Genomic DNA, 20,768 nt, shown 5'->3' with positions numbered 1-20,768 from the left:
TAAGGAACGGTAAGTGCAAATTCTTTGGGAAATCATCAGTTTGTACATAATGATTTACAGAGTGTAGCAATACAGTAGTACTTGGAAGTAATACTTGTAATAAATAGTGAGTTGTTTTTTATTTTTTGTTTTGTATTCTAGTTGGAACTTAACTAGTATGGTCTTTTATTAGTAGGAAATTTCCTTCAGCACCATGTTTCATTTAAAAACCTATTGAAACTATATTTGAACTTGGTGCCATAAAAATCATTAAGGAGGCTTTGATACACTGGCTTTGATATAAGACTGCATGCTGTGATATGTAAATAAGAGTAATATATTCTTGGCAGAGTAGACATCACTGTTAATTTTTTTTCTTTTTTATATTACAGGTTTTGCAAAAGGCATCAAATTAAATCAAGTTTGAATATTCCCTGTGTCCCCAAAGACTTACTGATGATGTCTGAATTTGTTCTTCCAAGATTTATTTTTTGTCTTATTCAGTACTTAAGAGAAGGCTATAATGAACCAGGTATGTTTCATCCACTCTTTGTAGTACTCTTTTTAAGTTGTCTGTTAACAAAATTTAGCATTACTAACTGGGGAAATTATCATTTTATTGCTTAACATTTTTTATGAGATGACTATGAAATACAGAGACTAGATAAAAACAGTAAATATCAATTATATAATCTCATCGATCTCTTGTCTTAGGTACAGTTTGGCACCCTCTTTTCCTTTGGTCAGAAATGTTTTTGGTCAAATTTACCTGGTCATTTGTATTTTATGGGGTTAAAGTGACTTTATTTGCAATTACATTATGATAGTAGTTAAGAATGCCTGGAAATGTTTGAATTTAACTTAAGATTTTCAGAAGATAAACTGTTTCACCAGTCTTCCTCTTTCTCTCTTTTTTTTTTGTAAACATCCATATATGCTTATTCCCTTCCACATATAACAACTTACGAGGGGGTTACATTGCTTACTTCCATGTTACTCATAGAATGGGTGTAAGCATCGTGATGGTATTGAAATGAGAAGAGAAACATGCAAATTACATATATTTTTGCTTTTTAAGATTTAGTCACAGTCTTTATTACTTTGCATATTTTATTTAAATATTTGGATTTAGAGTTCATCAGTTAAAGTTCTGTATCTGATATTGTGAATTACAAATATCAGTGGTATGAAACAAATGTATCAACTTTTTATGATGTCTTTTACCTTTCTGATGATACTTGCATTTTTTATCATTTAAGGGACTGTATTTTGCATTACTTTTAGAGGTTTTAAATTATTTGCTACAAATAATCTTAAATCCAGTTTGTAACTATGGCACACATTTTTATAGTCTGTTTTTCCCCCATCTTTAAGTGTAAAGAAATAACATATATCATTGTCATCATTTCTAAAGGCATCATTTTATCTTCATTGTGAGAGAAAACATTTTAACTTTTTTAAGATAAGTATGCTGTCCTTTGTTAAGTACTTCTACTCCTCTCAGAGTTTGTATCTTAAAATACAAAAAGAAATACTGGTTCAAATTATTTCAAATACAGAAAGACATTTGATTTGGTCCTAAACTACTTTCTCTTTGGAATGAAGAAACTGGAGACCAGCTGGGTTACTGAACTTGCCTTTTTTTTTTTTTTGAGAGGGCATCTCTCATATTTATTGATCAAATGGTTGTTAACAACAATAAAATTCTGTATAGGGGAGTCAGTGCTCAATGCACAATCATTAATCCACCCCAAGCCTAATTCACGTCAGTCTCCAATCTTCTGAAGCATAACGAACAAGTTCTTACATGGTGAACAAATTCTTACATAGTGAATAAGTTCTTACATGGTGAACAGTACAAGGGCAGTCATCACAGAAACTTTCGGTTTTGATCACGCATTATGAACTATAAACAGTCAGGTGAAATATGAATATTTGTTTGATTTTTATACTTGATTTATATGTGGATCCCACATTTCTCCCTTTATTATTATTATTATTTTTATTTTTAATAAAATGCTGAAGTGGTAGGTAGATGCAAGATAAAGGTAGATAACATAGTTTAGTGTTGTAAGAGAGCAAATGTAGATGATCAGGTGTGTGCCAGTAGACTATGTATGTGTTAATCCAAGCTAGACAAGGGTATTAAAACATCCACGGACGCAGAAGATTTCTCTCAAAACAGGGGGCGTGAGGTTCTAAGCCTCACCACTGTTGATCCCCAATTTCTCACCTGATGGCCCCCCTGCGACTGTGCCTGTCTTAGGTTGTTCCTCCCTTGAGGAATCTTACCTGTCTCTGGCTAACCAGTCATCCTCTGGGGCCATACAGGGAGATGTAAATTTGGTGAGAGAGAAGCCATATTGTTTGAAAAGGTTAGCTTTTTACTTCTTTGCAGATTTATGCCCTGTGGCTTCTATGCCCAGCATTTGTCTTGAGGTATCTTTACCACTTGGAGGAATTATGATACTCAGTAAATTTGATATGAGGCACGAATTCTATTTAAGGGTTGTAATTAGGAAGGAAGAAGAAAAGCTATAGAGGTAGCAGACGGAAGAAAACATGGGAGGATTGATTATTTCTTTGACATAACTTCTTGTAGAGTAACTTAAGCATGTATAGGTTTTAAACTACTAATTAAATTGTGCACACATTAACATAATAGGAATATAGTTACATAACCAAAGCAAGTCTATAATTACCAGCCATCTCCAGTGAAGCCAAGAAAACCAGGTAGGCACCCTAGGCATTTGTGAAAATTTGTCTATGATATGATGGATATTGTCCAACTGTACATGAACAGTCTGAGAGAAATCAGACAAATTAAAACAACCCATTCCTGGTAACTGTTCACATCCCATATGTTCTTTTAACAGTAGATAGTCTGTAGTTGTAAGATTCTGGAGCGGTACAACTTGCACTTCTCCTAATTCTTGGTTGAGTTCCAACAGTATGGATCCAGTCAAATTTGTTGTTTTACTGAAAGCACGGGCCAGCTTAGATATCTCCTTCTTCATTCCAATGGCAAGTCCAGGAACCGGTGGGATGGATGCAGCTACAATTGCAGCATCGCCTGGATCTTTGTTGAGGTTTTTTGATGATCATCTTCTGGTATGACTCTTCCAGAGAGTGCTGATGTTGGAAGTTCTTCTTCATATCGTATCTTAGTTCATTTTCTGGGTAACCAAATTAGGCTTTGATCCTTTGTATAAACAGAAAAAGACAATTTGCCCACACTTTGATATGCCCTTTATACCACTGTGTAGAACTCATTGGAGGTCACCACACAGGAACTGCTTTTTTTTTTTAAGAGAAAGGAATATTATCAGCAAAGTGTACCTCCATAGCCGATCATCTGACACCCTTTAAGTGATCAAAATTAAGGATATTTAAAGCATGCATTAATCATTGATTTACAGTTAGTTTTATCCTATCAAGGAGTAATCCCCCTTTTCTTTCTTTCTTTTTTTTAAATTTTTTTATCTTTAATCTACACTTACATGAAGAATATTATGTTTACTAGGCTCTCCCCTATACCAGGTCCCCCCTATAAACCACTTTATAGTCACTGTCCTTCAGCATAGCAAAATGTTGTAGAATCACTACTTGTCTTCTCTGTGTTGTACAGCCCTCCCCTTTCTCCCTCACCTCCATGCATGCTAACCTTAATACCCCCTTTCTTCCCCCTCCTCCTTATCCCTCCCTACCCACCCATCCTCCCGAGTCCCTTTCCCTTTGGTACCTGTTAGTCCATTTTTGGGTTCTGTAATTCTGCTGCTGTTTTGTTCCTTCAGTTCTTCCTTTGTTCTTATACTCCACAGATGAGTGAAATCATTTGGTATTTCTCTTTCTCCACTTGGCTTATTTCACTGAGCATAATACCCTCCAGCTCCATCCATGTTGCTGCAAATGGTAGGATTTGCCCTCTTCTTATGGCTGAGTAGTATTCCATTGTGTATATGTACCATATCTTCTTTATCCATTCATGTACCGATGGACATTTAGGTTGCTTCCAATTCTTGGCTATTGTAAATAGTACTGCAATAAACAAAGGGGTGCATCTGTCTTTCTCAAACTTGATTGCTGCGTTGTTAGGGTAAATTCCTAGGAGTGGAATCCCTGGGTCAAATGGTAGGTCTGTTTTGAGCATTTTGATGAACCTCCATACTGCTTTCCACAATGGTTGAACTAATTTAGATTCCCACCAGCAGTGTAAGAGGATTCCCCTTTCTCCACAGCCTCGCCAACATTTGTTGTTTGTCTTTTGGATGGCAGCCATCCTTACTGGTGTGAGGTGATATCTCATTGTAGTTTTAATTTGCATTTCTCTGATAATTAGTAATGTGGAGCATCTTTTCATGTGTCTGTTGGCCATCTGTATTTCTTTTTTGGAGAACTGTCTGTTCAGTTCCTCTGCCCATTTTTTAAGTGGATTGTTTGTTTTTTGTTTGTTGAGGTGGGTGAGCTCTTTATACATTTTGGACGTCAAGCCTATATTGGATCTGTCATTTTCAAGTATATTCTCCCATACTGTAGGGTTCCTTTTTGTTCTATTGATGTTGTCTTTTGCTGTACAGAAGCTTTTCAGCTTAATATAGTCCCACTTGTTCATTTTTGCTGTTGTTTTCCTTGCCCAGGGACATATGTTCAAGGAGAGGTCACTCATGTTTATGTCTAAAAGGTTTTTGCCTATGTTTTTTTCTAAGAGTTTTATGGTTTCATGACTTACATTCAGGTCTTTGATCCATTTTGAATTTACTTTAGTGTATGGGGTTAGACAGCGATCCAGTTTCATTCTCTTTCATGTAACTGTCCAGCTCTGCCAGCACCATCTGTTGAAAAGACTGTCATTTCCTCAGTGTATGTCCATGGCTCCTTTATCAAATATTAATTGACCATATATGTTTGGGTTAATTTCTGGAGTCTCTAATCTGTTCCACTGGTCTGTGGCTCTGTTCTTGTGGCAGTACCAAATTGTCTTGATTTCTATGGCTTCGTAGTAGAGCTTGAAGTTGGGGAGTGAGATCCCCACCACTTTATTCTTCTTTCTCAGGATTGCTATGGCTATTCAGGGTCTTTTGTGTTTCCATATGAATTTTTGAATTGTTTGTTCCAGTTCGTTGAAGGATGTTGTTGGTAATTTGATAGGGATGGCATCAAATCTATATATTGCTTTGGGCAGGATGGCCATTTTGATGATATTAATTCTTCCTAGCCAAGAGCATTGGATGAGTTTCCATTTGTTAGTGACCTCTTTAACTTCTCTTAACAGTGCCTTATAGTTTTCAGGGTATAGGTCTTTCACTTCTTTGGTGAGGTTTATTCCTAGGTATTTTATTCTTTTTGATGCAATTGTGAATGGAATTGTTTTCCTGATTTCTCTTTCTATGGGCTCATTGTTTCTGTATAGGAAGCCACAGATTTGTGTGTGTTTATTTTGTATCCTGCAACTTTGCTGTATTCCAATTATCAGTTCTAGTAGTTTTGGAGTGGAGTCTTCAGGGTTTTTTATGTACAATATCGTGTCATCTGCAAATAATGACAGTTTAACTTCTTCTTTACTAATCTGGATTCTGTGTATTTTTTTGTTTTGTCTGATTGCCGTGGCTAGGACCTCCAGTACTATGTTAAATAACAGTGGGGAGAGTGGACATCCCTGTCTTGTTCCCGATCTCAGAGGAAAAGCTTTCAGCTTCTCGCTGTTCAGTATGGTGTTGACTGTCGGTTTGTCATATATGGCCTTTATTATGTTGAGGTACTTGCCCTCTATACCCATTTTGCTGAGAGTTTTTATCATGGATGGATTTTGAATTTTGTCGAATGCTTTTTCAGCATCTATGGAGATAATCAAGTAGTTTTTGTCTTTCATTTTGTTGATGTGGTGGATGATGTTGATGGATTTTCTAATGTTGTACCATCCTTGCATCCCTGGGATGAATCCCACTTGGTTGTGGTGTATGATCCTTTTGATGTATTTTTGAATTTGGTTTGCTAATATTTTGTTGAGTATTTTTGCATCTACGTTTATCAGGGATATTGGTGTGTAGGTTTCTTTTTTGGTGAGGTCTTTGCCTGGTTTTGTTAGTAAGGTGATGTTGGCTTCATAGAATGAGTTTGGGAGTATTCCCTCCTCTTCTATTTTTTGGAAAACTTTAAGGAGAATGGGTATTATATCTTCTCTGTATGTCTGATAAAATTCCGAGGTAAATCCATCTCGCCCAGGGGTTTTTTTCTTGGGTAGGTTTTTGATTACCGCTTCAATTTCTTTGCTGCTAGTTGGTTTATTTAGATTTTGTGTTTCCTCCTTGTTCAGTCTTGGAAGGTTGTATTTTTCTAGGAAGTTGTCCATTTCTCCTAGGTTTTCCAGCTTCTTAGCATACAGGTTTTCATGGTAGTCTCTAATAATTCTTTGTATTCCTGTTGGGTCCGTCGTGATGTTTCCTTTCTCATTTTTGATTCTGTTGATGTGTATTCTCTTTTTCTCTTAATAAGTCTGTCTAGAGGCTCGTTTATTTTGTTTATTTTCTCAAAAAATCCAGCTCTTGGTTTATTGATTTTGGCTATTGTTTTATTCTTCTCAATTTTGTTTATTTCTTCTCTGATCTTTATTACGTCCCTCCTTCTGCTGACTTTAGGCCTCATTTGTTCTTGTTTTTTCTGTTTCGATAATTGTGATGTTAGACTATTCATTTGGGATTGTTCTTCATTCTTCAAGTGTGCCTGGATCTCTATATACTTTCCTCTTAAGACTGCTTTCGCTGCGTCCCACAGAAGTTGGGGTTTGTGTTGTTGTTGTCATTTGTTTGTATATATTCCTTGATCTGTATTTTGATTTGTTTGTTGATCCATTGATTATTTAGAAGCATGTTGTTAAATGTCCATGTGTTTGTGAGCCTTTTTGTTTTTTTTGTAGAATTTATTTTTAGTTTTATATATTTGTGGTCTGAAGAATTGGTTGGTAGAATTTCAATATTTTGGAATTTACTGACTCTTTTTGTGGGCTAGTATGTGGTCTGTTCTGGAGAATGTTCCATGTGTACTTGAGAAGAATGTATATCCTGTTGCTTTTGGATGTAGAGTTCTATAGATGTTATTAGGTCCATCTGTTCTAGTGTGTTGTTCAGTGCCTGTGTGTCCTTACTTATTTTCTGCCCGGTGGATCTGTCCTTTGGGGTGAGTGGTGTTTTGAAGTCTTCTAAAATGAATGCATTGTAGTCTATTTCCCCTTTAGTTCTGTTAGTATTTGTTTCACATATGCTGGTGCTCCTGTGTTGGGTGCATATATATTTATAATGGTTATATCCTCTTGTTGGACTGAGCCGTTTATCATTATATAGTGTCCTTCTTTATCTGTTGTTACTTTCTTTGTTTTGAAGTCTATTTTGTCTGGTATTAGTACTGCAACCCCTGCTTTCTCTCACTGTTGTTTGCCTGAAATATGTTTTTCCATCCCTTGACTTTTAGTCTGTGCATGTCTTTGGGTTTGAGGTGAGTTTCTTGTAAGCAGCATATAGATGGTCTTGCTTTTTTATCCATTCTATTACTCTGTGTCTTTTGATTGGTGCATTAAGTCCATTTACATTTAGGGTGACTATTGAGAGATATGTACTTATTGCCATTGCAGCCTTTAAATTCATGGTTACCAAAGTTTCAAGGTTAGCCTCTTTAGTATCTTACTTCCTAACTTAGCTTGCTTATTGAGCTGTTATATATACTGTCTGGAGATTCTTTTCTTCTCTCCCTTCTTATTCCTCCTCCTCCATTCTTCATATGTTGGGTGTTTTGTTCTGTGCTCTTTTTAGGAGTGCTCCCATCTAGAGCAGTCCCTGTAAGATGCCCTGTAGAGGTGATTTGTGGGAAGCAAATTCCCTCAGCTGTTGCTTGTCTGGGAATTGTTTAATCCTGCCATCATATTTAAATGATAGTCGTGCTGGATATAGTATCCTTGGTTCAAGGCCCTTCTGTTTCATTGTATTAAATATATCATGCCATTCTCTTCGGGCCTGTAGGGTTTCTATTGAGAAGTCTGATGATAGCCTGATGGGTTTTCCTTTATAGGTGACCTTTTTCTCTCTAGCTACCTTTAAAACTCTTTCCTTGTCCTTGATCCTTGCTATTTTAATTATTATGTGTCTTGATATTGTCCTCCTTGGATCCTTTCTGTTTGGGATTCTGTGTATTTCCGTGGTCTGTTCGATTATTTCCTCCCCCAGTTTGGGGAAGTTTTCAGCACTTATTTCTTCAAAGACACTTTGTATCCCTTTTCCTCTCTCTTCTTCTTCTGGTACCCCTATAATAGAGATATTCCTTTTGTATTGGTCACATAGTTCTCTTAGTATTGTTTTGTTCCTGGAGATCCTTTTATCTCTATGTCAGCTTCTATACGTTCCTGTTCTCTGGTTTCTATTCCTTCAGTTGCCTCTTGCATCTTATCCATTCTGGTTATAAATCCTTCCAGGGTTTGTTTTACTTCTGTGACCTCCTTCCTGACATCTGTGATCTCCGTCCGGACTTCATCCCTTTGCTCTTGCATTTTTCTCTGCATCTCCGTCAGTATGTTTATGATTTTTATTTTGAATTCTTTTTCAGGAACACTGGTTAGGTCTGTCTCCTTCTCAGGTGTTTACTCTGTGATCTTTGTCTGCCTGTAGTTTTGCCTTTTCATGGTGATAGAGATAGTTTGCAGAGCTGGGACTAGTGACTGCTGGAATAACTTTCCTTCTTGTTGGTTTGTGGCCTTCCTCTCCTGGGAGAATAGCGTCCTCTAGTGGCTTGTGCTGGGCAGCTGTGCACAGACAGGGCTTCTGCTTCCTGCCTGGCTGCTATGGAGTTTATCTCCGCTGTTATGGTGGGCCTTGCCTGGCTCAGGCTGCTGCTCCAAAATGGTGGAGCCCGGTTGGAGGGGGAGTGGCCGGGAGGCTATTTATCTCCATAAGGGGCCTCCGTTCTCCCTGCTGCTCATGGGGTTCGAGTCCCTAGAGATCCCCAGATTCTCTGCCCCTGGACTAAGTGTCCTGCCCTGTCCCTTTAAGACTTCCAAAAAGCACTCTCCAAACCAAAACAACAACAGCAACAACAACAACAAAAAATTAAATAATTAAAAATAAAGAAAAACGCGCGATTTTCTTTGTCCTCAGGCGCTGGTCTCAGGCACCCGCTCACTGGTCTTGCTGTCCTGTTTCCCTAGTATTGGGGTCCCTGTCCCTGTAGGACTTCCAGAAAGCACTCACCAAAAAAAAAAAAAAGAATGACCGCTCGCATTTCTTTGTTCTCTGGCGCCGGCCTCAGGCACCCGCTCACCGGTCTTGCTGCCCTCTTTCCCTAGTATTGGGGTCCCTGTCCCTTTAAGACTTCTAAAAAGCACTCTCTAAAAATAGAAGGAAAAAAAAATGGCCACTCACTTTTGTTTGTTCTCCGGTGCCGGCCTCTGGTATCTGCTCACCGGTCCTGCTGGCCTGTTTCTCTAGTATCCAGGGCCCCGTGCATGCACTGTGTCTGCTCTCTGGTGCGGATGGCTGGAGCTGGGTGTTCAGCAGTCCTGGGCCCTCTGTTCCTCCTGGCTCCGACTGCTCTCTTCCTGCTGGGATCTGGGGGGAGGGGCGCTCTGGTCCCACTGGGCTGGAGCTTGTATCTTACCCCCTTTGCGAGGCGCTGGGTTCTCACAGGTGTGGATGTGGTCTGGATGTTGTCCTGTGTCCTCTTGTCTCTGTTCTAGGAAGAGTTGTCTTTGTTATATTTTCATAGATATATGTGGTTTTGGGAGGAGATTTCCACTGCTCCTCTCATGCCACCATCTTGGCTCCGCCCCCTCTCAGTGACTCTGAACTTGCGTTGTGTGTTATTTCTTATATATTAATTAACAGACTTTTTGGAAATTTACATTTTGTATTACAGGTGTCATATTTTAGGGAAATAATAGGTAGAAATCATTTTGACAGCCTTAATAACTGGCCATTAATTTATGCAGTCAATACAAAAATATACTTACATATTTTTTCATTTGGTGATATTTAGCAGCTCTAAAAGGTAGATGACAAAGGTACATGGCTTTGATAATTGTTACCATTATCTGAAAATATAAAGGAATGAATGGAAGCACTTTTTTGTCTTAAGATGAGCTTCATGAACTTAGGTACAAGAAGCTTTCCTCTCTGTATTACCACTTGTGCTCAGCATTAATTTTTTCTGTCTATGCCAAAAAATTACTGCATTGCTTTGTGGAGAGATCACTGTTTAAAATTTAAAGTTAAAGAAATTCTTTAAATATTCTATTCCAATATAATGAAGCTCAGAGAGCTTGTGCTTTGATAATTGCATTGAGTTCCATTTCTTATTTCACACTACCATTTTCAGACTGGTGTCAGAACTGGTGTTAGAACCCCCGGAAACTAAGAACAAATGTTAATTGAGCATCTGCTGTATTACTACATAAGTCATCGGGGAGAATAAAATTGAATAATACACTGATTCAGTTTTCCACTTACAAAGTAAGGTTTTTTGTTTTTTTGCATCCCAGGAGTTAGTTATCTAGAAATTCATTCACAGATCATCTTTGAATAACAAGAGTTCCTTGGAAGTATGCCTTATTCAGTTTTGCTTTGTATTGCCTGTTATATAGAAGATGCTGAACACAAGTTGAGTGGAATTGATGTCCCTTTTCTTGGGTACACAGACCCTGTTAGCTCCTATATATGTATTCTTCTTTCAGTCAATTATGTCTAAGCTCAAATCTCTCTTCATTTGTTCCTTTGAGAACTTGGTTTCTCTAAAACACTTCTTTATTCTTTCCCTCTTAAATATTTTTTCAGTTGCTGTCTAAATTTCTTTTCTCTCCTTCTTGCTCTACTAGGCAAATCTTGCCTGGTATTTTAAAATTGTTTTAGTAAAAACATTCATGTTTATGAAAACAGGTTTTCATTTTCATTGCTTTGGCCTCTAGTTAACATGAGTATGTATTTTTGGAATATGATAGATGATGGGTTATTTATTTCACACGTTTAAATTTAGAGCTGACATAATTTTGTCCTAATACTCTTTCTTAAACACTACCTTGTTTTGAAACTGATCTATGGTTATATATTTGTATCTGGAAGTATAGGACCCTCAAATTAAATGCTTTTTACAACAATTAATGCTTAATACCTTGTAAAGTCCTATTTCCATCAACCTTTTATCAGAGGACTGAATTCCTGAGCAAGTCTTTCTTAGGTTGGGTGCTGAGTAGACACACACCTACCTTCTAAACAGAGTTCTTTATATTAACTTTTTTGATTATAAAATAGTGTCATCCAAGTCACTCAATTTTAGAAGAATAAAATATTGCTATTCTTAGCAAAATATTTTAAAGCTATTTATATATATATATATATATATTTTTTTTTTTTTTTTATTTTTTAGCAGCTGATGTACCATCAGAAAAAGACCTTAACAAAGTCCTTCAGCTTTTGGAACCTCAGATTTCCTTTTTAGAAGATCTGACCAAAATGGGAGGAGCAATGCGGTCTGTTCTTACTAAGGTTTTGACAAACCAACAAAACTACAAAGATCTGACTTCTGGTGAGTAAAATGTTATAGTAGAAGTAAGTTAAAATTTACCTTGTTGCTATAATCATAAGAAATTATGTATTTTAGAACTTAAAAAATGTAGATTTTTTTTCAAAGAATGCTAAAATTGGAGGTTATTAGGAGTACTTATGGATGAAGAAACTGAGTCCCAGAAATATTAAATGACTGGTTCTAGACCTCACAACTAACTTACATTGGAGTTGGGACTAGAATCTAGGTCTCCTGATTAACTTTCGGTGTGACATATTCATAATTATACTTTACTTCCTTTTTTCCAAACAATGACAGCAAGCACTTCTGTATCTTGGCTTTTATTATTCTAACTTTTGGATTGTATGGCCTAGGATTTTATAGTAATTTAGAGTTTAAGTTATAAAATTTGAAATTTGTTGATTATGTTCATGCAAGATATACTGTTATATAAGATACTTTAGTTTTTACACCATTCAGCTGAGATTTATACTATAATTAATAGATATAAAGTATTTAAAAATCTTGTTATAAATATTTTAAATAGCATTATTTTTGCTGGCTCTTGAACATGTTTTGAAAGTTGAAATTTATCTTCTTTCTCTGCAGTGGTGAAACTTCATGTTTATTATTGACTGTTAGAGATAGTCTTATCTGATATATTAATTTTTTCAGCACATACTTACTAAGCACCCACTATGTGCTTGAGTTTGGACTATGTACTAGAGTTTGGGGTGGGGAACAGAAATGGTAAACGAGGTAGCCCTATGACTGTCCTTATAAAGCTTATGGTCTAATGAGTGAGATTACATTAATAAAACCAAAAAATTGTGTAATTATAAGGTGTAGCAAGTGCTGTTAGAGGGTAGGGCAAGTTTTTATAGAAAGGAGATGTAATTTCACTGATGGGGAAGGTAGGGAGGCTTCACTGAGTAAGTGATAATTAAATCCTACTGATTGAGAGAAATTCATTTAGCTAGAGAGTGAGAGAAGTTGGGTGATAATGGGATGAGGTTAGATTCCAAGTAGAGTACATCTTTTTCTTCTGACTACTGGACTAGCCCTTATGTTGTAAACAACCTAAAACTGGAAAGAAATGTAAGGTAACAACTCATTTCAGGTATTGCACAATACAAGACTGTAAACCTTTGAGAGAAAGGAAAAGGGTGAGATGAGTCCCACAATTAATCTGAATCTTTGTCTGGGGGTAACTTCCTGACTGTAGGGGCAACAAACAGACATTGAAGCAGAGGATGGTGGTCCAACTGAACAAAGGAGGCAAAAATCACAGTTTAGGGAAGCTGAAGCAGTTGGAAGGTGTGGAATCTTTGGGGCCAAATACCAAGAGGTGGTGGGGCAGACATATGGAGACCCCTGACAGTGCTTTGCTGAGGAATGAGATATAAATATACAGGATGAGACTACCTAATGCTTATTAGAGAGTAACTGCAGTGGGGTTAAAAGTAGAGTTAGAGATATTAGAAGTTAAGCAATGTTGGGAGACATTGGCATTTCAACCCGCCAGAACTAAAGGGACCATGTTAATACCCAGACGTCTAGCTGAGACACCAGAAAGCTAAACACTAGATTAAGGTCTACTTTAGGTTGGTCATTTCTTTTTTTTTTTTAATTTTTTAAATAAGGTATTATTGATATACACTCTAATGAAGATTTCACATGAAAAAAGCATGTGGTTATTACATTTACCCATATTATCAAGTCCCCACCCATACCCCAGTGCAGTCACTATCCATCAGTGTAGTAAGATGCCACAGATTCACTATTTGCCTTCTCTGTGCAACACTGTTTTCCCTGTGATTGCCCACATCATGTGTACTAAACATAGTACACCTCAATCCCCTTCTCCCTCCCTCCCCACCTGCCCTCCCACACCCCTCCCCTTTGGTAACCACTAGTTCTTTCTTGGAGTCTCTGAGTCTGCTGCTATTTTGTTCCTTCAGTTTTTCTTCGTTGTTACACTTTAAAAATAAGGAAAATCATTTGGCACTTGTCTTTCTCCACGTGGCTTATTTCACTGAGCATAATACCCTCTAGCTCCATCCATGTTGTTGCAAACGGCAGGATTTGTTTACTTCTTATGGCTGAATAATATTCCATTGTGTATATGTGCCACATCTTCTTTATCCATTCATCTAATGATGAACACTTAGGTTACTACCATATCTTGGCTATTGTAAATAGTGCTGTGATAAACATAGTGGTGCATATGTCTTTTTGAATCTGACAAGTTGTATTCTTTGGGTAAATTTCAGGGAGTGGGAAACCTGGTTCAAATGGTATTTCTGTGTTTAGTTTTTTGAGGAACCTCCATATTGCTCTCCATATGGTTGAACTAGCTTACATTCCCACCAGCAATTCCTCTTTCTCCGCATCCTTGCCAGCATTTGTTGTTCTTAGTCTTTTTGATGCTGGCCATCCTTACTGGTGTGAGGTGATATCTCATTGTGGTTTTAATTTGCATTTATCTGATGATTAGTGATGTGGAGCATCTTTTCATGTGTCTGTTGGCCATCTGAATTTCTTCCTTTGGAGAACTGTTTCTTCTTATCCTCTGCCCATTTGTTAATCAGGTTATTTGCTTTTTGGGTGTTGAGGCATGTAAGTTCTCTATATATTTTGGATGTTAACACCTTGTTGGATATTTCATTTACAAATATATTCTCCCATACAAAAAAGATGCCTTTTTGTTCTGTTGGTGTCCTTTGCCATACAAAAACTTTTTAGTTTGATACAGTCCTGTGAGTTCATTTTTGCTTTTGTTTTCCTTGCTTGAGGAGATGCGTTCAGGAAGAAGTTGCTCATGCTCATATTCAGGAGATTTTTGCCTATGTTGTCTTCTAAGAGTTTTATGGTTTTATGATGTACATTCAGGACTTGGATCCATTTTGAGTTTACTTTTGTGTGTGGTGTGAAATAATAATCCAGTTTCATTCTTTTGCTTGTATTGCCAACACCAGCTGTTGAAGAGGCTGTCATTTCTCCATTGTATATATCCATGGCTCCCTTATCATATATTAATTGACCATATATGGTTCCGTTTATATGAGGTTCTCTAGTCAGTTACATTGGTCTATGTGTCTGTTCTTGTGCCAGTACCAAATTGTCTTGATTACTGTAGTAGCTTTGTAGTAGAGCTTGAACTTGGGGTGCATAATCCCCCCAGCTTTATTCTTCCTTCTCAGGATTGTTTTGGCTATTTGGGGTCTTTTGTGGTTCCATACGAATTTTAGAATGATTTTCTCTAATTTGTTGAAGAATGGTGTTGGTATTTTGATAGGAATTGCTTTGAATCTATAGATTGCTTTAGACAGGATGGCTATTTTGACAATATTAATTGTTCCTATGCATGAGCACAGGGTGTGTTTCCATTTATTGTTGTCTTCTTTAATTTCTCTCATGAGTGTCTTGTAGTTTTCAGAGTATAGGTCTTTCTCTTCCTTGGTTAGGTTTATTCCTAGGTATTTTATTCTTCTTGATGCAATTGTGAATGGAATTATTTACCTGATTTATCTCTGTGCTAGGTCATTGTTAGTGTATAGGAATGCCACAGATTTCTGTGTATTAATTTTGTATCCTGCAACTTTGCTTAATTCAGATATTAGTTGTAGTTTTGGAGTGGATTCTTTAGGGTTTTTTATGTACAATATCATGTTATCTGCAAATAGTGACAGTTTTACTTCTTCTTTACCAATCTGGATGCTTTGTATCTCTTTGTTTAATCTGATTGCCATGGCTAGGACCTCCAGTACTGTGTTGAGTAACAGTGGAGAGAGTGGGTATCCCTGTCTTGTTGCCGATCTTAGAGGAAAAGCTTTCAGCTTCTCGCTGTTGAGTATGATGTTGGCTGTGGGTTTGTCGTATATGGCCTTTATTATGTTGAGGTACTTGCCCTCTATACCCATTTTGTTGAGAGTTTTTATCATGAATGGATGTTGAATTTTGTTGAATGCTTTTTCAGCATCTATGGAGATGATTATGTGGTTTTTGACCTTTTTTTGTTGATGTGGTGGATTATGTTGATTTATTTTTGAGTGTTGTACCATCCTTGCATCCCTGGGATGAATCCCACTTGATCATGATGGATGATTTTTTTGATGTATTTTTGAATTTGGTTTGGTAATATTTTGTTGAGTATTTCTGTATCTATGTTCATCAGGGCTAGTGGTGTGTAATTTTCTTTTTTGGTGTTTTCCTTGCCTGGTTTTGGTATTGGAGTGATGCTGGCCTCATAGAATGAGTTTGGAAGTATTTTTTGGAAATAGTCTTCTATTTTTTGGAAAACTTGAAGGGGAATCAGTATTAGGTCATCACTATATGTTTGATAAAATTCAGTGGTGAAGCCATCTGGTCCAGTGGTTTTGTTCTTAGGTAGGTTGTTGATTACCAGTTCAATTTCATTGCTGGTAATTGGTGTGTTCAGATTTTCTGTTCCTTCCTTGGTCAGCCTTGGAAGGTTGTATTTTTCTAGAAAGTAGTCCATTTCTTCTAGGTTATCCAGTTTTTCAGTATATAATTTTTCATAGTATTCTCTAATAATTCTTTGTAGTTCTCTGGTGTTGGTAGTGATTTTTCTGATTCTGTTTATGTGATAGACTCTCTTTTTTTCTTGATAGGTCTGGGTAGGGTTTTATCTATTTTGCTTATTTTCTCGAAGAACCAGCTCTTGCTTTTGTTAATTCTTCTATTGTTTTATTCTTCTCGATTTTATTTTTTTCTGCTGTAATCTTTATTATGTCCCTCCTTCTAATGCCTTTGGGCCTCATTTGTTCTCCTTTTTCTAGTTTCATTAATTGTGAGTTTAGACTGCTCAGATGGGATTGGTTGTCTTTCCTGGGGTAGGCCCGTATTGCAATGTACTTTCCTCTTAGCACATCCTTCGCTGCTTTCCACAGGTTTTGTGTTATTGAATTATTGTTCTAATTTTTCTCCATATATTGCTTGGTCTTTGTTTTTATTTGGTCCTTGATCCATTGATTATTTAGGAGCATGTTGTGAAGGCTCCATTTGTTTGTGAGGTTCTTCATTTTCTTTGCCTAATTTATTTCTAGTTTCATAACCTTTGTGGTCTGAGAAAATGATTGGTACAATTTCAATTTTTTTAATTTACCAAGGCTCTTTTTGTGGCCTAGTATATGATCTATTCTTGAAAATGTTCCATGTGTATTTGAGTAGAATGTGTGTTCTGCTTCTGGATGTTTAGTTCTGTAGATGTCTGTTAGGTACATCTGTTCTACTGTGTTGTTCAGTGCCTGTGTGTCTTTACTTATTTTCTGTCTGGTTGATCTGCCCTTCAGAGTGAGTGGTGTGTTGAAGTCTCCTAGAATGTATGCATTGCATTCTCTTTCCCCTTTTAATTCAGTTAGTATTTGTTTCACATATGCAGTCCTCCTGTGTTGGGTGCATAGATATTTATAATGGTTATATCTTCTTGTTGGATTGACCTTGTTATTATTATGTAATGTCCTTCTTTGTCTCTTGTGAGTTTCTTTGTTTTGAAGTCTATTTTGCCTGATACAAGTACTGCAACTCCTGCTTTTCTTTCCCTATTGGTTGCATGAAATATCGTTTTCCATCCTCTCACTTTTAGTCCGTGTATGTGTTTGGGTTAAAAGTTAGTCTCTTGTAGGCAGCATATAGATAGGTTTCCTTTTTTAACCATTCATTGACTCTATGTCTTTTTATTCGTACATTCAGTCCATTTACATTTAGGGTGATTATTGATAGGTATGTACTTATTGCCATTGCAGGCTTTAGATTCATGGTTATCAAGGTTTCAGGATTAACTTCCTCATATCTAAGAGTCTAACTTAACTCACTTAATATGCTATTACAAACACAATCTAAAAGTTCTTTGTTTTTTTCTCCTCCTTTTTCTTCCTCCTCCATTCTTTATATATTAGGTATTATATTCTGTACTCTTTGTGTATCCCTTGATTGACTATGGGGATAGTTAATTTAATTTTGCATTTGCTTCTTTCTTTACTGTGGTTTTATTTTGCCTGATGACAGGCAACTTAGGAGCACAAGATTAGGAACACTTCCATCTACAGCATTCCCTCCAAAATACACTATCGAGATTGTTTGTGGGAGGTAAATTCACTCAGCTTTTCCTTATCTTGTAATTGTTTAATTCCTCCTTTAAATTTAAATGATAATCTTTCTGGATAATCTTGGTTCGAGGCCCTTCTGCTTCATTGCATTAAATATATCATGCCACTCCCTTCTGGCCTATAATGTTTCTGTTGAGAAGTGTGATGATAGCCCCATGGGCTTTCCTTTGTATGTGATTTTATTTCTCTTTCTGGCTGCTATTAATTTCTATATGTCTTGGTGTTGTCTTCCTTGGGTTCCTTGTTTTGGGAGATCTGTGAATCTTCATGGTCTGAGAGATTATCTCCTTCCCCATATTCGGGAAGTTCTCCACAATTACTTCCTGAAAGACACTTACTATCCCTTTTCCTATCTCTTCTGGTACCCCTGCAATGCGAATATTGTACCGTTTGGATTGGTCACACAGTTCTCTCAATATTCTTTCATTCTTGGATATCCTTTTTCTCTCTGTGCCTCAGCCTCTTTGTATTCCTCTTCTCTAGTTTCTATTTCATTTTTCATCTCTTCCACCATATCTAATCTGCTTTTAATACCCTCCATTGTGCTCTTCAGCGATTGGATCTCTGACCAAAATTCATTCCTGAGTTCTTGAATATCTTTTCATACCTCCATGAGCATGTTAATGATTTTTATTTTGAACTCCCTTTCAGAAAGATTTATGAGGTTGATGTCATTTAAATCTTTCTCAGGAGTTGTATTAATTATTTTACTTTGAACCAGGTTTCTCTGCCATTCCGTATTTGTATATGGTGCCCTCTAGCATGCAGAACTCTACTCTCTGGAGCTGCTCTGCCCCTGAAGCAATGTCCGGTATCGCAGGGGACTAGTATTGGTGCCTGGGGGGAGTTAAGAGCTGTTTCCTTCTCCTGGGCTGCTATGCCTGTCTCCACTCCCTGAACCAGTGGGCTGATCACACAGGTATAAGCCTCTATGCTTTGCATTTGTAGTTCCTGTACACAGATCTTCCCTCTGGCAGGCCTAATGCCAGGGTAGGTTTTGCCGGTTTGTGAGCCAGGTGGGGCTTGCTGGGAGAAAGGCGCAGTAGGCTGCGTCTCATAGGGGGTCCTTGGAGCTGTGTAGCCAGTCAGGGACCTGGAGCATCTGAAGATCATGAAGGCTCTCAAACTCCTGGGGCAGAGTGCACCCGAACAATTTTGTCTACCTGTCCTTTCTCCTGAGCAGTAAGCTGTTTGCAATCCTTGCCTCTTTAGCAGCCCTCTTGCTAAGGGCTTCTTTGTTAGGAAGACTCTCAGACTGCCTACTTTTCTTTTGTCCCAAAGCAGGTGGATACGGATCCCTGCTTTCCACAAGTGGCTGGAATCTCTGTCTCTCCAGGTGTTCTGCCTGGCTTAGCTTTCTAATCTTCTTATCATGAGAGTATCATGAAAGCACCATGAAATTCAGGTTTTTGTTCCCAGAGCAGATCTCTGGAGTTTGGTATTCACTAGTCCCAGGCCTCCACTCCATCCCTGCTCCACTTGTCTTCCTCCCGCCAGTGAGCTGGGTTTGGGGAAGTACTTGGGTCCCGCCAGGCCACAGCTTTGGAATGTTTGCCTGTTCTGGGGGTCTGCTGTTTTCTGCAGGTGTATGCATTCTGGCACAGCCCTCTTTTCTGTTGCTCTTTCAGGATTAATTGTATTAATTATATTCTTTATTGTATGTAGTTTTATGAGGAATCCTCTGTCTCACCTCTCACGCTGCCATCTCTCATCCTGTCCCAACATGTAGGTTGGTCTTAATGAAGCCTAAAACCCTCACAGTATCTGCAAGTTGAGACAAAGTTTGGAGATTATTCCTGTCCATTTAGAGGGTCTTTTGATAACTGTAAGCCTTCTACATGTGTGCTCTTTGCGAAGTGTAAAAACCAATCCTTCATAGTTCTTTGTAATCAGACTGTTAATTGAACCATCTTTTAGAATTAAAATTAAAACTCTTCAAAGGAAGATAGGAGAATCCAGATTTGACACTGTTGTCATTTGAATATCCAGTATAAAAACTACAGGGCATTGAAGAAAATTGGAAATTGTGTACTATAACCAAGAAAAATGGTCTGTAGAAATTGACTTTGGAGTGATCCTGTTGTTGGATTCAGCAGATAAAGATATTACAGCAACCAGTGTAAATATGTTCAAAAAATTAAAGGAAATCTGTTCAAAGAATTACAGAAAAATATGTTAATGAGTGAAGAAATAAGGAATCTAAGCAAAGAAATGTAAACAAATTAAAAAAAGAAATTCCAGTTTGTAGAATGCAATAAATGAGTTGAAAATTCACTGTACGGGTTAGGAACGGATTGGAGAGGTTTGAAGAAAGATTCAGTGAATTTCAAGATAGTGCAATAGATTATCTCTAATCTAGAGAACAGAGAAAACACAGTGGAGTCTCTGGGACCTATTAGAATCAGATCATCTACTGTGCATAATTGAAACCAAGAGACGAGAGAGTTGGGAATAGGGCAGAAAAAATCTATGAACAGTCTTGACTAGAAATCCCCAGATTTGATGAGAAACATTGACTTGGATCTGTACTATCCGATATGCTTAAAGAACCCCATACGGAATAAATTTGTAAAGAGTATCATACCTGGACACCTTGATTCCACGTAGAGGGACCAGTATGATAGATACGCATGAGTGAGAATGAGCTTACTTTTTTAAAAGGAACTAAGAAAGGCTAGTGTGGTTGGAATTAAATTAGTGTAGGGGATAGTGGCACAAGTGAAGTGGCCACTTTACTACCTTTACTCCAGATGAGGTAGCACCTGATGGACCACTAAAGATTCTACATCTTTTCCTTAATATAGTGGGAAATCATGGAGACATTCTAGTTTGAGACATGATCAGATATGCCAGTTAAAAAGATAACTTGCTAATTTGCCAAGAAGAGATTGGAAGGGGTGAGAACAGAATCTCAGATACTGTGGCCTTAGATAAAGATGATGGTAGCTTGCTTTTGAGTGCATTTTGTGTTTTGGTGAAGAAGTGGGAGAGGAAAATTAAATCTAGAGGGTCTGTTAATCTTCACCCTAGGAAATGGGTCTTTATTCGGAAACTTAACCTTTGAGAAAGAGAACAACAGCTTGTACTTAATCATTGTAAGAATATATACCTTACAAATGATTT

General features: G+C 37.4%; 1 protein-coding gene across 1 annotated transcript in view; it reads left to right on the top strand.

The window, feature by feature from the left end:
* Window positions 1-20,768, top strand: part of UBR3 (ubiquitin protein ligase E3 component n-recognin 3) — a 336,759-nt gene that overhangs the window by 48,530 nt on the left and 267,461 nt on the right. The window contains exons 2-3 of the mRNA XM_073218714.1: window positions 372-511; window positions 11,377-11,535. Of these exons, the coding sequence (XP_073074815.1) occupies window positions 372-511; window positions 11,377-11,535 (299 nt within the window). The remainder of the gene's footprint in view (window positions 1-371; window positions 512-11,376; window positions 11,536-20,768) is intronic.

This window comes from Manis javanica, chromosome 12 (assembly GCF_040802235.1).
Source record: "Manis javanica isolate MJ-LG chromosome 12, MJ_LKY, whole genome shotgun sequence".
NCBI classification, from domain to species: Eukaryota; Metazoa; Chordata; class Mammalia; order Pholidota; family Manidae; genus Manis; species Manis javanica.
The sequence above is the reverse complement of the archived record's forward strand: the minus strand, read 5'-3'. Positions and strand labels throughout refer to the sequence as shown.